Source organism: Hemitrygon akajei, chromosome 16, assembly GCF_048418815.1.
Source record: "Hemitrygon akajei chromosome 16, sHemAka1.3, whole genome shotgun sequence".
NCBI lineage: Eukaryota > Metazoa > Chordata > Chondrichthyes > Myliobatiformes > Dasyatidae > Hemitrygon > Hemitrygon akajei.
In genome coordinates, this window is record NC_133139.1 from 89,331,289 (window position 1) to 89,345,576 (window position 14,288).

At 40.6% G+C, this 14,288-nt stretch overlaps 1 protein-coding gene across 3 annotated transcripts in view; it reads left to right on the forward strand.

Annotated features, from left to right (window-relative positions):
- The window catches only part of raver1 (ribonucleoprotein, PTB-binding 1), a 54,974-nt gene extending 43,750 nt beyond the window's left edge, over positions 1–11,224 (forward strand). For all 3 annotated transcript variants that reach the window (XM_073069409.1, XM_073069412.1, XM_073069411.1), the window contains exons 12-16: positions 377–457; positions 952–1,023; positions 1,778–1,900; positions 5,352–5,429; positions 8,520–11,224. In XM_073069409.1, the coding sequence (XP_072925510.1) occupies positions 377–457; positions 952–1,023; positions 1,778–1,900; positions 5,352–5,429; positions 8,520–8,666 (501 nt within the window). In that variant the 3' untranslated portion in view covers positions 8,667–11,224. The remainder of the gene's footprint in view (positions 1–376; positions 458–951; positions 1,024–1,777; positions 1,901–5,351; positions 5,430–8,519) is intronic.
- The last annotated feature ends 3,064 nt before the right edge of the window (positions 11,225–14,288 follow it).

Genomic DNA, 14,288 nt, shown 5'->3' on the forward strand with positions numbered 1-14,288 from the left:
GTTCTCATCAATCTAACAACACGTTGGATGCGCAGTGTAGCAGATGTAAAAAAAAATGTGGACCAGGAATGCTATGATTCCCTTTTTGATTATATACAGTTAACCTGTCTCTGCCAATATAATAGTCCTGAATCTGGTTTTTATCTGCACTGGGCTAGAGTAGGATGGTTCCAACTCGAGCAAGAGCTCTGAAAGGTTGAGACTTGGTTTTGTAAAGCGTGAAGGATAAGTGCCTGTTGATTGCCTATTTGAGACAGACTATCATGAATAAATGAATGAGAAACTAGTCAGAAAGTGACATAGGAGAATGGACTTGATAAGAACAATGAAAAGTTTCCACAATGAAACTGTTTAACTGAATTTTGTTTCTGATTAGGATAGGGAACTGGAGAGATACTCAAGGTCCCGCGACTCTGGCCTGGGAGGAGCTCGGCGCTACGGACGAGATCGTAGTAGTGTAAGTTGAAAAGGAGTGGCGTTCAAGATAAACACATTAGCTTAGGAATATCAGGCTATGCTGTAACTGGGTAAGAGGCGTATGCTCAGCATCGTTACTATAAATATTAAGTAGCTGTGAAATGCATTTTTAAAGTGGAATAATGGCTATCTCTGTGAGAGATGTAGAGGTAATGTAAATGTGTGAGAAGAACTAAATAATACCTGCTGCAACTTTCTTCCTGTAACTCGAGTTTCAAGCAGGGAAGAAGTTGGGCAGCAACTGTCTTCCTCGGCTACATAGAGTTAAGGAAGATCAACATTCAAGCATTTCCATTTATTATCGGCAAAAATGGGTGGTGTTTATAAAGATGCTCTGGCTTGTGGAATAACTTGACTGCTTTCACTGTATATAACAGCCAGCTGGACATTATTTGGATATCCAGCAAGGAGCTGATGTTTTGAGGAGGGAAAACATTTTTGGGAATATCTATCTAATCAAGACTTTACTTTCAGGAAAGGGAGCTGGAGCGATATCAACTTCCACTTGACTCTGGACTTGGAGGGTATGAATCTGACCAAAATCAGGTAAAGATTAGATTAAAGAAGCTTCTCAAGTAGACAAGAGGTTATTACTAGAGTGCCCCGGAGATTTTTTTGTCTTTTGTATCTCAACTGGAATGGTTGGGATTATTAATTAATTAAAATTTTAGGCTCTTGTTTTGCACAGAACTGTGGTGTGTCCAAAGTAGTAACCCAGCGGATGGGTAAATCTACCAACCTGTGCAAGCCTGACATTGATCAGTTCTTAGTCTCTTAGTTGTGAGGGGCCAACATTTATGGTTCACCGAGTGATCTTTGTCCACATAGAACAGATGGGAGAGTGTGGAAGCTGGAAGGCTTTTGCTCCCGGTCCTCTGGTAGCTCTTTGCCCAAGTCTGTTGAGAATAAGATCATATTTGTTACTCACTAACCATGATAGGAGAGTCTGTCAGTGCAAACTGTCTAGGTTGTATATTAATGTCTTCACTTCATAGTTGAGACATTGAAGAGTGGATTCACCTATACAGAGGTTGGGGAATATACAGCAATTAAATCAACCGTTCTTTTTCAACTTCTCTGGAATTGTGTGTAATTTGTCGAGCGTGGTGGGCATGCTATGTTGGTGCCAGAATGTGAGGTGACGCTTGTGGGCTGGCCCCTTGGAAGTATTGGTTGATAATGTAAATGATGCATTTCACTGTATGTTTCAACATGATAAAAAAAATAACTTGAATCTTAAATCAAGCGTTGATTAAAATTGATCTTGGATTGTTAATGATCTTTTTAAAATTTTTTCAAGCGATCAACTTCTTGTGGCTACAATGATTTGGAATCTGCTCCACCTCCACTGTACTCCAGCTCCCCGACATCCTATTTCAAAAGTGGCTTAAGAGCAGGACTCCGACAGGGTTACTCCTCCAAGGTAGATCATTAGTAATATTGGAATGCATCATTACGCACATTCACTAACTTAGAATATTGTGAAGCACAGTATTGTATCAATCACACAATAGGTTGAGAGATGGCTTATTACTGCGTAAAGTCCTATTTCAGCAAAGCTGGGAAAAGAATGCACACCATGTAGTGCAAACATGCTGTTACAATCACTTGGCCAGTTGTGGAAATTTGGTGGTAAACTGTTCTCTTATACTTTTAGTGCCATAGTTCAGTATAGTAATAAATTACATCTCAAATCTAGGAAAAAGTCTTTTATGGGTAATCTTGCATTCTTCAAATATCTTTACATTAGTGGATTACTTTAAAGTAGAGCAATGATCAACAAAATGATACAGGACCAACATTCAGTAAGTTTCAATAAGATCCCCCCCCCCCGTATTCTTCTAAATTCCAGTAAGTGCAGGCCCACAGCTGCCCAATGCACTTTGTATGTTTACCCCTTCATTCCCGAAATCATCCTCGTGAACTTCCTCTGCACTCTGTCCAACAAAAACACATCCTTTCTGAGATATGGGCACAAAACTTTGACAATACTCCAAGTGCAGCCTGACTAGTGTCTTCTAAAGCCTCAGCATTATCTCCTTGCTTTTATATTCTATTCCCCTTGAAGTAAATACCAACATTGCATTTGCCGCCTTTACCGTAGACTCAACCTGTGAATTAACCGTCTGGGAGTCTAGCACGAGGACTCCTAAGTCCCTCTGCACCTCTGATGTTTGAACCTTCTCCCCATTTACATAATAATCTGCACTATTATTCCTTTTACCAAGATGCATTATCATACATTTCCCAATGCTGTATTCCATATGGCACTTTTGTTGCCCGTTCTTCTTATTTGTCTTAAGTCCTTCTGCAAATGCATTGCTTCCTCAGCACTACCTACCCCTCTACCTATTGTATCATCCGCAGACTTTGCCACAAAGCTATCAATTCCACTATCCAAATCATTGACAACAATGTGAAAAGTAATGGTCCCAGTACTGACCCCTGAGGAACACCACTATGGCAGCTAACCAGAAAAGGCCCCTTTTATTTCCCCCTCACTGCCCCCTACCTGTCAACCGATCCTCTATCCATGCCAGTATCTTTCCAGTAATGCCATAGGATTTTATGCCTCATCTGTGGCACCTTATCAAATGCCTTTTGAAAACTCAACTAATTAACGCTCACTGCTTGTTACTTCCTCGAAGAATTCTAACAGATTTGTCAGGCAAGGTACCCCTTTACAGAAACCATGCTGACTTTGATTTATTTTATCATTAGCCTCCAAGTACCCTAAAACCTCATCCTCAATAATAGACTCCAACACTATCCCAACCACTGAGGTTAATTGGCCTATAATTTCCTTTCTTTTGCCTTCCTCCCTTCTTAGAATGGAATGACACTTTCAATCTTCCAGTCCTCTGGGACCATGCGAGAATCAAATGATTGTTGAAAGATGTTAACCAATGCATCTGTTATCACTTAAGCAACCTCTCTCAAGACTCTGGGATGTAGTCCATCTGGTTCAGGTGACATCTGGCTTCAGACCTTTTGAGTTTACCAAGCACTCTTTCCTTTGTAATAGCAATGGCACTCACTCCAGCTCCCTGACACTCACTAGTGTCTTCCACAGTGAAGACAGGTGCAAAGTATCTGTCATTTCATTGTCCTCCATTACGACCTCACCAGCATCATTTTCCAGTGGTCCAATATCAATTCTCACCTTTTTACTTTTCATATAACTGAAAAAAAACTATTGGTATCCTGCTTTATATTATTGGCTAGTCTGCCTTCATATTCATCTTTATCCTTGTAGCTTTCCAAATTGCCTTTTGCTGGATTTTAAAAGCTTCCCAATCATCCAACTTCCCACTCATTTTTGCTACCTTGTATGGCCTTTCCTTGGCTTTTATGCAAACCTTAACTTCCTTTCTCGGCCACGGTTGCGTACTCCTGCAATTTGGGAACTTCTTCATCTGTGGGACATATCTATCCTGCACCGTGTGAACTATTCCCCGAAACATTAGCCACTTCTGCTCTGCTGTCATCCCCGCCAGTATCCTCCTCCAATCCACCTGGGCAAGCTCCTCTCGTGCCTCTGTAATTCCCTTTAAGTAATAGTGCTACTGATACATGCCACTGACCCATAATAGCATTCCCATTGCAAAACACACTCTTGGGAGTATTGGTTATGAAGTGGCACTTCACTTCCAACTCTATTCACCACCTTCTACCCCGAGGCCAGGGTTGGATAGGGTATGCCCCATTGGCATGGATGCATGTAGCTTCAACAACACTCAAAATGCTCAACATGATCCAACACAAGTCAACTTTGTGATTGTCACTATTTTCACCACGGTAAGGAGATTTTCCTCCACCGTTGGTACACTGACTGTGGTGTGTGCCACTGCCAAAATACAGTGCAGTTATATGCCTAGCCTAGCCCAAATCGACAGCCTCCATCGACAAAGGAACGAGCTTCAAACTTCCCTTCTAGTTTACACACTATCTTGTTGTGGAAATATATTTTCAATTCTTCACCGGGTTTATATCCTGGAACTACCCACTCATCAGCCTTTATTGGCCTACTTTCACCAGAAGGACCAACAGTTCAAGGCAGTGGAGAGCAGCCTTGGGTGGGCAGTAAATACTGACATTCTCAAAGTCTTCACCCTGAGAAACTTCCCTGCTTGAGAAATGATTGAGTAAACTGATTTGCGCTGTTTAACAATGGAAATTAAAGCAAGCCGTTTTATTTTTCCCCCTTCAGAACTAAGATGTATGCTGATCTATTACCAGCTGTTGAATAGAGAATTTAAAGTTCCATTTGTTGCTCCCTGTGTGGATCTAGAGCAGACTGCAGCTAGCTCTGGTGGTTTTAGGTGTTACCTGTCTCCTCAGCAGCTGCTTGGGAAAACACAGGCTCATTCAATCTAACTGTTTAATATACAGATATCCTTACTGTAATTGATTTATTTTTTCTTTCTATATTATCATGTATTACATTGAACTGCTGCTACGAAGTTTACACATTTACAGTGGTAATAATTCTGATTCAATTGGTATCCTGGAATCATTGAATTGGTCTGTTTTGCATCGAGATGATAATACCAAAACATACCTCGTGAGGTTCTAAGAAGTTGTATGAATTTTTGCTCATTTAAGACCAATAGATTTATCAATTATTTCAATAACCAAGGATTATATTCTGTCTCTGGGAATCAGTCTGCTTCTCTGCATTTTCATATAGTTGGCTAATAATTCAAGAGCAGAAAATGTGTGTTCTGGGTTGAGAAAGGAAGCTTTCAGAGGCTTCTTATGAAAGATAGATAGCCAGTTTGGTTTTTTTAAATGCTGTTTAATTATTGTCTTAGTATGTATTGAATCTGTAGCTATGCGAATTAGAGATCTGACTTTTCTCTGGCCTGTTCCAGTTAAATCCACTGCTGACCTCCGGGGCAGGACTCTTGGGAGCTCGGCCCTCCAGCTCCCCACCAGGCTCCCTGCTGAAGGTAAACATCTCTCTTTTTTGACTCATTTATGTGTCCTTGGATTGTATGTTGGAAATATATGCAAATATTCACTGAGTACATTGAGTATTCCCCAATGTTGTAGCTTTGTCTGGAACAGCATTGTGCCCTGTGCTGTAACTTTTCAGTAACTTCAATGTTTGAATTAGAAGTCCAGATTGGTACTTTTTGGAATTCAGCTATGTTGAAACAGGATTTAACTTGCACCATTCTATTAATTAAATACTGCTTTAGCTGGAGATGTACAATTTCTTGAGTGGAATGGAGTAGAATCCATTTGTGCTACGCAATTAAACAGGGATGACTGTCTCATTTCTCTGAAATAGAAGGTTCCTTATCCTTATTTAACCCTAACGATGTGAGAATACAAAAAGAAACATACAATTTGACTTTTTCGAAAGATGGATGAGATTGTTCACATTTTTAATGTTGGTACCTCTTAAAGCCTATTATACAAATAAGTTCTGTTCATGCAAAGCTTGCAAACCTTAACTTTATCAATGGCAAGTTATAGAATAGAGGAAGCTTACATGAACACATTTAGCTAATTGTGTTGAGGCTTGCTGCAAATTACTAAGTTACTGAAAAAGATTGCAGGCAACAAGGCCTTGCCCACCAGGAATATTACTGACATGATTGGGGAAACCATCAGTGGGCAATTCTCAGAACTTGATTCTGATAAAGACAACCCTTGAAGTAAGTCATGACAGTATCATTGGGCGGTGCAGTCTTATTTCTTGTCATCTTTCGAGATTCTGTGGATCTCCAAATCACAGTGCCTATACTTTAAATGAAGTTTAAATTGTTCACCATTTGATGTCTATGGATTGAGTCTCGTGTACCAATTGATGACACTTTATCTTCTACCTGTTCTCAGGATATTATGCTGCTCAGTTTAGCAGTGATATAAACATAAAGCAAAAATAGAGGTAGGCCATTTGGTGCCTCTTGATCATGACTGATCATTTTACTTCAACACTACTCTGTTTCAGTAATTCCTTAATATCCAAAAATGTATTCATCACTTGGATATTCTCGTCAACTGAACCTTCACACCCATCCTAAGTAATTCCAAAAATTCACCAACCTTCTGGTTATAAAATTTTCTTTCATCTCGGTCCTGAATGATAAACCCCTTTTTTTGGTTGGTGGCATTCGTCGGTCTCGAGAGACCATGGATCTGCGCCTGGAGTTTCCAGGGCGCAGGCCTGGGCAGGGTTGTATGGGAGACCGGCAGTTGCCCAAGCTGTAGGCCTTCCCCTCGCCACGCCACCGATGTTGTCCGAGGGAAGGGCATTAGGACACCAGTGTCATCGCAGAGGAATGTGTTGTTAAGTGCCTTGCTCAAGGACACAAACACGCTGCCTCAGCTGAGGCTCGAACCAGTGACCTTCAGGTTACTAGTCTGATGCCTTGCCCACTAGGCCATGCGCCAACACAAACCCCTAATATTATGATTAACCCCTGATTCTAGACACCTCAGCCTGAGGAAGTATCATCCACGGCCTGTTAGAACATTGTGTGTTTCAATGTTATTACTTTAATTTTTTTTGGGAGTTCTGCTTATTGCTCCTCAGTTCCATCCCAATCAACTACAATACATTGGTTGTACTTGGTCTATCTTGGCGAAGGAGACCATATCAGTACACATTATTCCAGGAGTAGTTGCACCAGGATAATATATAATTTCAGAAAGATGATTTTACTCTTGTCCTCAAAGCTTTTTGCAGTTAAGGCCAATGTAACATTAATCTTCTTTACTGCTGTACCTTTTTATCTTTCGGTAAATTGTGAATAAGGACTCTGATGCACTTTAGAACACAATTATTTCGTAATATTTCAAAGAACACTTTTATAGATGATTTTTCATATTTCCATGTTCTTGCCTTTCATTTAGTCAACCAATTCACAATAAAAACAACAATGAGATCTGTTATTGACTATGCTATCAATGTTCATTTTTGATTTCCTCAACCATCCATTGCTTATCTACCTCCATCACAGCTTTGGTTCAAATAGGGATCATAAGAGCTGAATTATGGAGGTATTGGTGAGGTTGATTACTCTTTCACATATAGGTAACATCTTGAGTGTGTGTCAAGGTATCCTTTTTTAAAATCAAGGTTTGGAGCTATTGTCAGTCATCCCACGTAGTTAGTTCCTTGAGGCAGTATCCTGTCCCTTACCATCTTAGGCTGTAACAGCGATGACCATCCTTTCATCATAAAGGCAGAAGTGGGGATGTTTGCTAATGGCACAATATTCAGTTTCATGTGTAACTGAGGTTATTTCCATAAAGCCCTTTGGCATTCTTCTCAATCCCACCTCTAACCCATTGTGTATGATGAGAACATTTAGATTTAATAGAGTTGGTGTCCTCATTAAAACAGCTGATACACACTGGACATTTTGGACCTTTGTACTGATGTTTGCAGAAGCATTCTCGTTACAGCCTCCCAACCTAACCCACAATTGGTTCATTTATTCCTACTTTTTTGTCAATTAACTAATTTTTAGACTTCATTGGTATTGCCCTCCAATTCCACATGTTACAATTTTGTACAATAAACTCTTCTATGACATCTCGTCAAATCCCAAATATGTCACATCCAGTGGTTCTCCCTGATCAATTCTGCTAATTACTGTACACCCTCAAAGAAACTTTAATAGAATTAGCAAATATGATTTCCTCTTGAATCTGTCTTAGTTTTTGGAATGCCCCCCATTGAAGCTAATTTATGTAATCTTCTGATTCACCCGCCATGTATTGTTCTCCTTTATTTGGTTTTGTGCGTGATTTTTGAAGACAGGTTAAGAAGTATTGGTGTAATCATTGCTAGTTCCATATTTTCGAAACACTGCTTCTCTGCCTATAGATGTAAGGGATAAACTTAGAATAATGTTTACTTTCCTGTATCAATTCCTTGGTTATTTGCTGTGTGTTTTCAAATATTACCAATATATGGCTGAAGTTTGAAGCTTGTGTCATAGGATGAAAAGTTGTGAGAAGGGGAGTATGGAATAGAAAAGGTTAGACTCCAAATCGGTGTTAATTTATTCTCTCTTTCACAGACTCCACTCATTGGTCACAAGCGAGGTGCCTCTCACCTGATCCCTTCGCCTGAGCCCAGTCCAGAGGGAGGCTACATTGGCCAGCACTCTCAAGGGCTGGGTGGCCACTACGCTGACTCTTACTTGAAGAGGAAGAGGATATTTTAGCTGGGAACCTGGTGTTTCCATCTAGAATGATGCAGTTATATTTTGCTTAAGGGTGTAAATCTTGTATAGATATTTTTAATCTGTCAGTTTTTTTTCTTAATGTTTTGGGGGAGGGGCTATCTTGTACCTGAATGTGGGATATGCATAAAGCTAGAACTTGCAGAACTGGCTGAATCATGACCCTGCAGCACCAGGAATGTCAGCCCCATAATCACTCAATGTGGGCTTGCACACGAGCCGGCTCTTGGTCAGGGAGGGAGGAACGGTGAGGAGCCAGTTGCCATATGTCTCCTGTCAACAACAGCATGTTATTATCGGAGTATTTGGGACACATGAATGAGGCAGAGGAGTAAATAGCATCCAACAGTGCTTGTAGTATTTGCATTCTCTCAGCAAATTTAAAGTTGGAGAACCCAGCGTACACCTTGCAATTTGTAACAAAAAAACTTCATTTGATCCTGTCTCCCTCAGAGTAGCCACATTGTGTTGGTGCTGCAGCAGAATGTGCACTTTATATGTGAACATTTTAACCAAGTATTTTACTCCAGATCCCAGGCTGTCATTTCCCTTTCATAATTTCCAGTGCTATTTGCTTTTTGTTCCCCAGGAGATGGGAATTATTTTTGTGAGTTACTCCCCTTTTGTTTTAATTGATCTACAACACAGTTTTGGCTTTGAAGGTTTGTCATGACTCTGTCTAGTCTGAATTTCAGTCCTTGTGCATACCCCTAACATCTATGTTTCTTTTGGTGTTTTTCCCTAATTTTTCATTTCAATCTATGAATCAACTTTTGCCTTAATTTAGAAATTATTGTTAATCTAATTTTTAGGGAATTATTTGCAGTGAAAGGGTTACATGCTCATCCTTTTACTTTTTTTTAAGAAAGCGAGTGGTAGGCGTGACTTATTTTTATCCTTGCCATTTCATTTGGCATATGTATTGGTGCCTGTGTTAGTTCCTCATTATTACAAGTTTGTTCTGCAAAGACTTCGTTAAATTCCTGCTGTCTGTTAATTTGTGGTCCTGTTATGTTGAGCATTGCTCTAATGCTTGGGCAGAAACCCTGAACTGGCAAATATGGGACCCTAGTGGTTTAAAAAAAATGTAAATATAGTAAGAACTAGTGCAGCTAAGTAGACACCAGCTCCAGATTAAAGCTGCAGAAATGATTAAATACCTGTGCTGCTTATGTTCTCTGGTAAACATGCCTATTTTGTCCAAAGCTTGCAGTGGAGTATCTCTTCCCCTTTAGCACACCTCTGGTCCTTGAAATTTGGGAGTTGAAAAATAATTAGTTTCACTTGGTATTTGTCCAATTTACATAATAGCAGCACATGATCTTTTAAATCCCTTAGCCTCTCTGCTCTGTTCAGATATTATAAAGCCAAGGTGAACAGTGAGTTACAGAAATTTTTTTTTCTTCATTTGCAGGAAATATAAATTCACTATGCCTTTTATCATCTGTCAACTTTTCCCAAGCAGAAATGGGTAAATGTTGGCAGTGACTGAGGAGTGAGAAACCTTTGTGGTGACTTGATGTGGCATTAGGAGAGGGAGGATGAGGGTTGCAGAAACTGAGTCAAACATGGGCCAAAAAAGTACCAATGGTGCATAAACTGCTTGTGAGAAAGCACTTACTGTGAGTTAATAAAGGCCTTTGCACCTAACTAACCTGGCATTATAGCCAACCCTTCAGTGTGTTTTACTTTGTGCTTTGACTCAAATCTCATCACGCTACCACAAGAACTCTGGACAGTTACAATGGGCAGGTCTCCGGAGTTCCATAATGCAGGATCCACTCTAATATCATTCCAATCTGAATTGATTCCTTGCCTCTGTAATTGTAAAGAGCAACAGAAAACCCAACATAAATAACTTGAGCCTTCTCTACGATGAGATGTTGCACTGAAATTCTGTGCATCAACCCCAAGTTCTTCCCCCCTCAAGGGTCAGCTATGATATCCCTGCTTCAATCTCCCAATTCAGAATTGGGAATCTTAACTTCCAAATTGTTTGGTTCTGCTTCAAAACAATGGGGTTAATGTAATTGAATACTGAGCCTTAGCAATTCACCAAAGTTTGCTCTTGAACAGGAAGTAAACAGGTGTGGTGTCTGATGACCCCTGCTGGTCTGCTTGGGACCCAACTGTAGTGCTCAATTGTAGGAACTCTGTTCTTGCCCAGGGTTCCTGGATGTACTTGGAGACTATAATCTGTGCAGGATGGATCTGAAATTGGTGCAAAGGAGGTGTTCCTGCATCTGTAGCATTAAACAAATGTTGGCCCCTTGCCTGGGTACAGGTGGAAGAGAAGCTTTGTGTCCTACCCTAATGGCATCAAAGCTGAGTATGTAGAAGTGGAGGCCCTGAACTGGAGGGCCGCATTCCTCTGGTTCATGTACATTTGAACTTCCTCTTCTGAGGGATGTGAAATTAATGGGTCTAAAAAAAAAATGAAGGCTCAATGGACTTTGTTTAGCTGCATAATTAGTTAGAAAACAAATACAGTTTAATGTTTGGAGAATATACTCAACATCTCTAATAAAATTGGAATTTTCTCTTTGGTTGGATGTTCTTTAGATATTAAAATCAAAACCTGACTCACGCTGTCATTAGTTTATGGAAATTCAGTGCTGGTCCTACATATGATATAGAAAAAACAAATGATTGAAACCTTGCATACACTTTATTTCCTATATGCAGATTTTAATCTTTTTTTGATGTACTGTGTGGAACAGGTACTTTGAGCCACGCTGCCCAGCAATCCCCTGATTTAACCCTAGCCTAAGCACAGGACAATTAACCTACCAGCTGTTACATCTTTGGACTGTGGGAGGAAACCCAGGCAATCACGGGGAGAACGCACAAACTCCTTACAGACAGCAGTGGGAATTGTATCCAGGTCCCTGGTACTGTAAAGTGTTTTGCTAACCACGACACAACCATGACACCCTATTCATATCCTGACCAAGGCATTTCTGGCAACTTGTTAATTCTTTAAATGCAAATTGGTCCAATCTTTCCTAATTTTTATGCCACGTCAGCAACCTGTGCCGTTGTGGGTTCTGGTCACCAGGCTTCCTGAGGGAGAATTTCTTCAATCAGTCTTGTCATCTGAGACGCTTTCATGCAGTGTTTCAAGTTCTATGGTCCATTTGCACTCTTGCAATCTCACAGTGGATGCACTGATTCTGCAAAACAGAAAGGGGTGGTACTTGGTGAGGCAGATGGATAGTTTAGGATGAAAATGCAAGAGACTAGATGCTGGAATCTGGAACAAAGAGCAACCTGATGTGTCAGGCAGTATCCATGGAAGGAAATGGACTGTCAACATTTTGGGGTGAGACCCTTCAATTGTAGAGGTGAAATAGCCATTTCAAAGAGGTGAGTGGAGGGGTTGAGGCAAGAGGAGGCAAACAATAGGTAGATCCAGGTGAATAGGGATTAATTGGCAGATGTAGTTAGAAAGAGAAGCATGGAGATACAGATAGAGATAATGGTTGGAATCTGATAGTAAAGCAACATGGAGGAACCAGGTAAGCCATATATAGTGGGACAGGTGTGAATAGTGAAGGTGGAGTGAGTAGATGTGAGAAGGAAAAGAAATTAGGAGATCAGAGACTGGGAGAAAAAGTTGGGGTAGATCAGAGGGGAGCAGAGTACCTGCAATTTGAGAATTCAATATTCATGCAGTTTTAGGTTGCATGCTACCCAAGTGGGGTGTGAGGTGTTCTAGTTTGCATTTACCCTCACCTAGAAAGAAGAGGACAAACAGGACACAGAATGGTGAAGTAAATTAAAATTGCTAGCAAGGAAGTGCCATTTAGTCTTGGTGGATGGGATGTGCAGTTATTTCAGAACAAGCTCAACAATTCAGTGAAATCGCAGCTAATTTAATGGTGTTAATTCAGTGGCAGAACCTTTACAGCCATCTTAGAGAATTCTAATAACATACCATCCTTTTGGTAAAGAAATTCCTATTTGAATCCTGAGTGGCAAGCCCCATTTTCAGAATTTGATCCCTGCTTCAGTCCAGGGCTTGAATGTTATCACCTCATATCAACTGATATGGGAAACAGCAGAATTTTGCTTCTGAATGAGCTCAATGCCTTCTATCCTTGCTTTGACTGTTAGAACATGGAGAAACCATTGTGAGTCCCCACATCCCCCAAAGACCCTGTGATATCAGTCTCTGAAGCTGATGTGCAGGCATAATTCACGAGGGTGAATCCATGGAAAGCATCTGGACCAGATGAGATACTTGAACACATACTGAAGGCCTACGCTAATTCACTGGCTGATACGTTCACTGAGATTTTTAAACTGGCTGGATTTCAGGAGAGGGTTAGCAACTTTAAATTCCTGAGTGTTAGTATTTCAGAGGAGCTGTCCTGGACCTAGCACGTGCAATTGCAAAGAAAACATGGCAGCGCCATGTGTGCTGTTACTCAGTGCAACATCTAAAATTTTGACAAACTACTATAGATGTGTAGTTGCAAGAAAAGGTTTGTGAACTCTTTGCAATTGCCTGGTTTTCTGCATTAATTAAGCTTTAAGTTCCTCGGGGTGAATATCCCAAATGATCTGACTTGGTCTAACCAAGCAGAGTCCACTGCCAAGAAGGCCCACCAGCACCTTTACTTACTGAGAAAGCTGAAGAAATTTGGCCTGTCCCCTAAAACCCTCATTAATTTTTATAGATGCACCGCAGAAAACATTCTTCTAGGATGCATTGCAACCTGGTATGGAAGTTGTCCTGTCCAAGACCGGAAGAAGCTGCAGAAGATCGTGAAAATAGCCCAGCACATCACACAAACCAATCTTCCATCCTTGGACTCACTTTACACTGCACGCTGTCGGAGCAGTGCTGCCAGGATAATCAAGGACATGACACATTTTTTGTCCTTCTTCCCTCCGGGAGAAGGTTCAGGAGCTTGAAGATTTGTACGGCCAGATTTGGGAACAGCTTCTTTCCAGCTGTGATAAGACTGCTGAACAGATCCTGGGCTGTACCTTCCAAATATCTGGACCTGACTTGCACTACCTTACTTTTCCTTTTCTATTTTCTAATTATGATTTATAATTTTAGACCTTTCCTCTATACAAAGCTGTTTCAGTTCATCAATGTTTCTGGGATACCTTGCATGAACAACCCCTTTTGGGTCATGCCATGGCATGGCAAGTGGGTTAAGGTCTGGACTCTGACTTGGCCATTCCAAAACAATAATTTTCTTCTATTCAAAATCATTTTGGTGTTGATTTACTCTTGTGTTAAGTATCTTTGTCTTATTGCATAATCCAACTTCTATTAAACTTCAGGTAACCAACCGCTAGGCTGACATTTTCCTGTAAAATGTCTTGATACAAATTTGAATTAATTGGTCCCTCAACAACTGCAAGCTGTCCAGGACCTGAGGCAGCAAAGCAGATCCAAAGCATAATCCTCCTTCCACCGTGCTTCACAGTTGGGATGAGGTTTTGGTGTTGGTGTGCAGTGCCCTTTTTCCTCTGAACATAGTGGTATGCATGATGCACCATCAATAACTCCGAGACGTGGGTTAAGGTAGGCTTTTATTGGCTGGAAGAAAAAACAAGCAGCAAGTGACCATCATACAACATCCT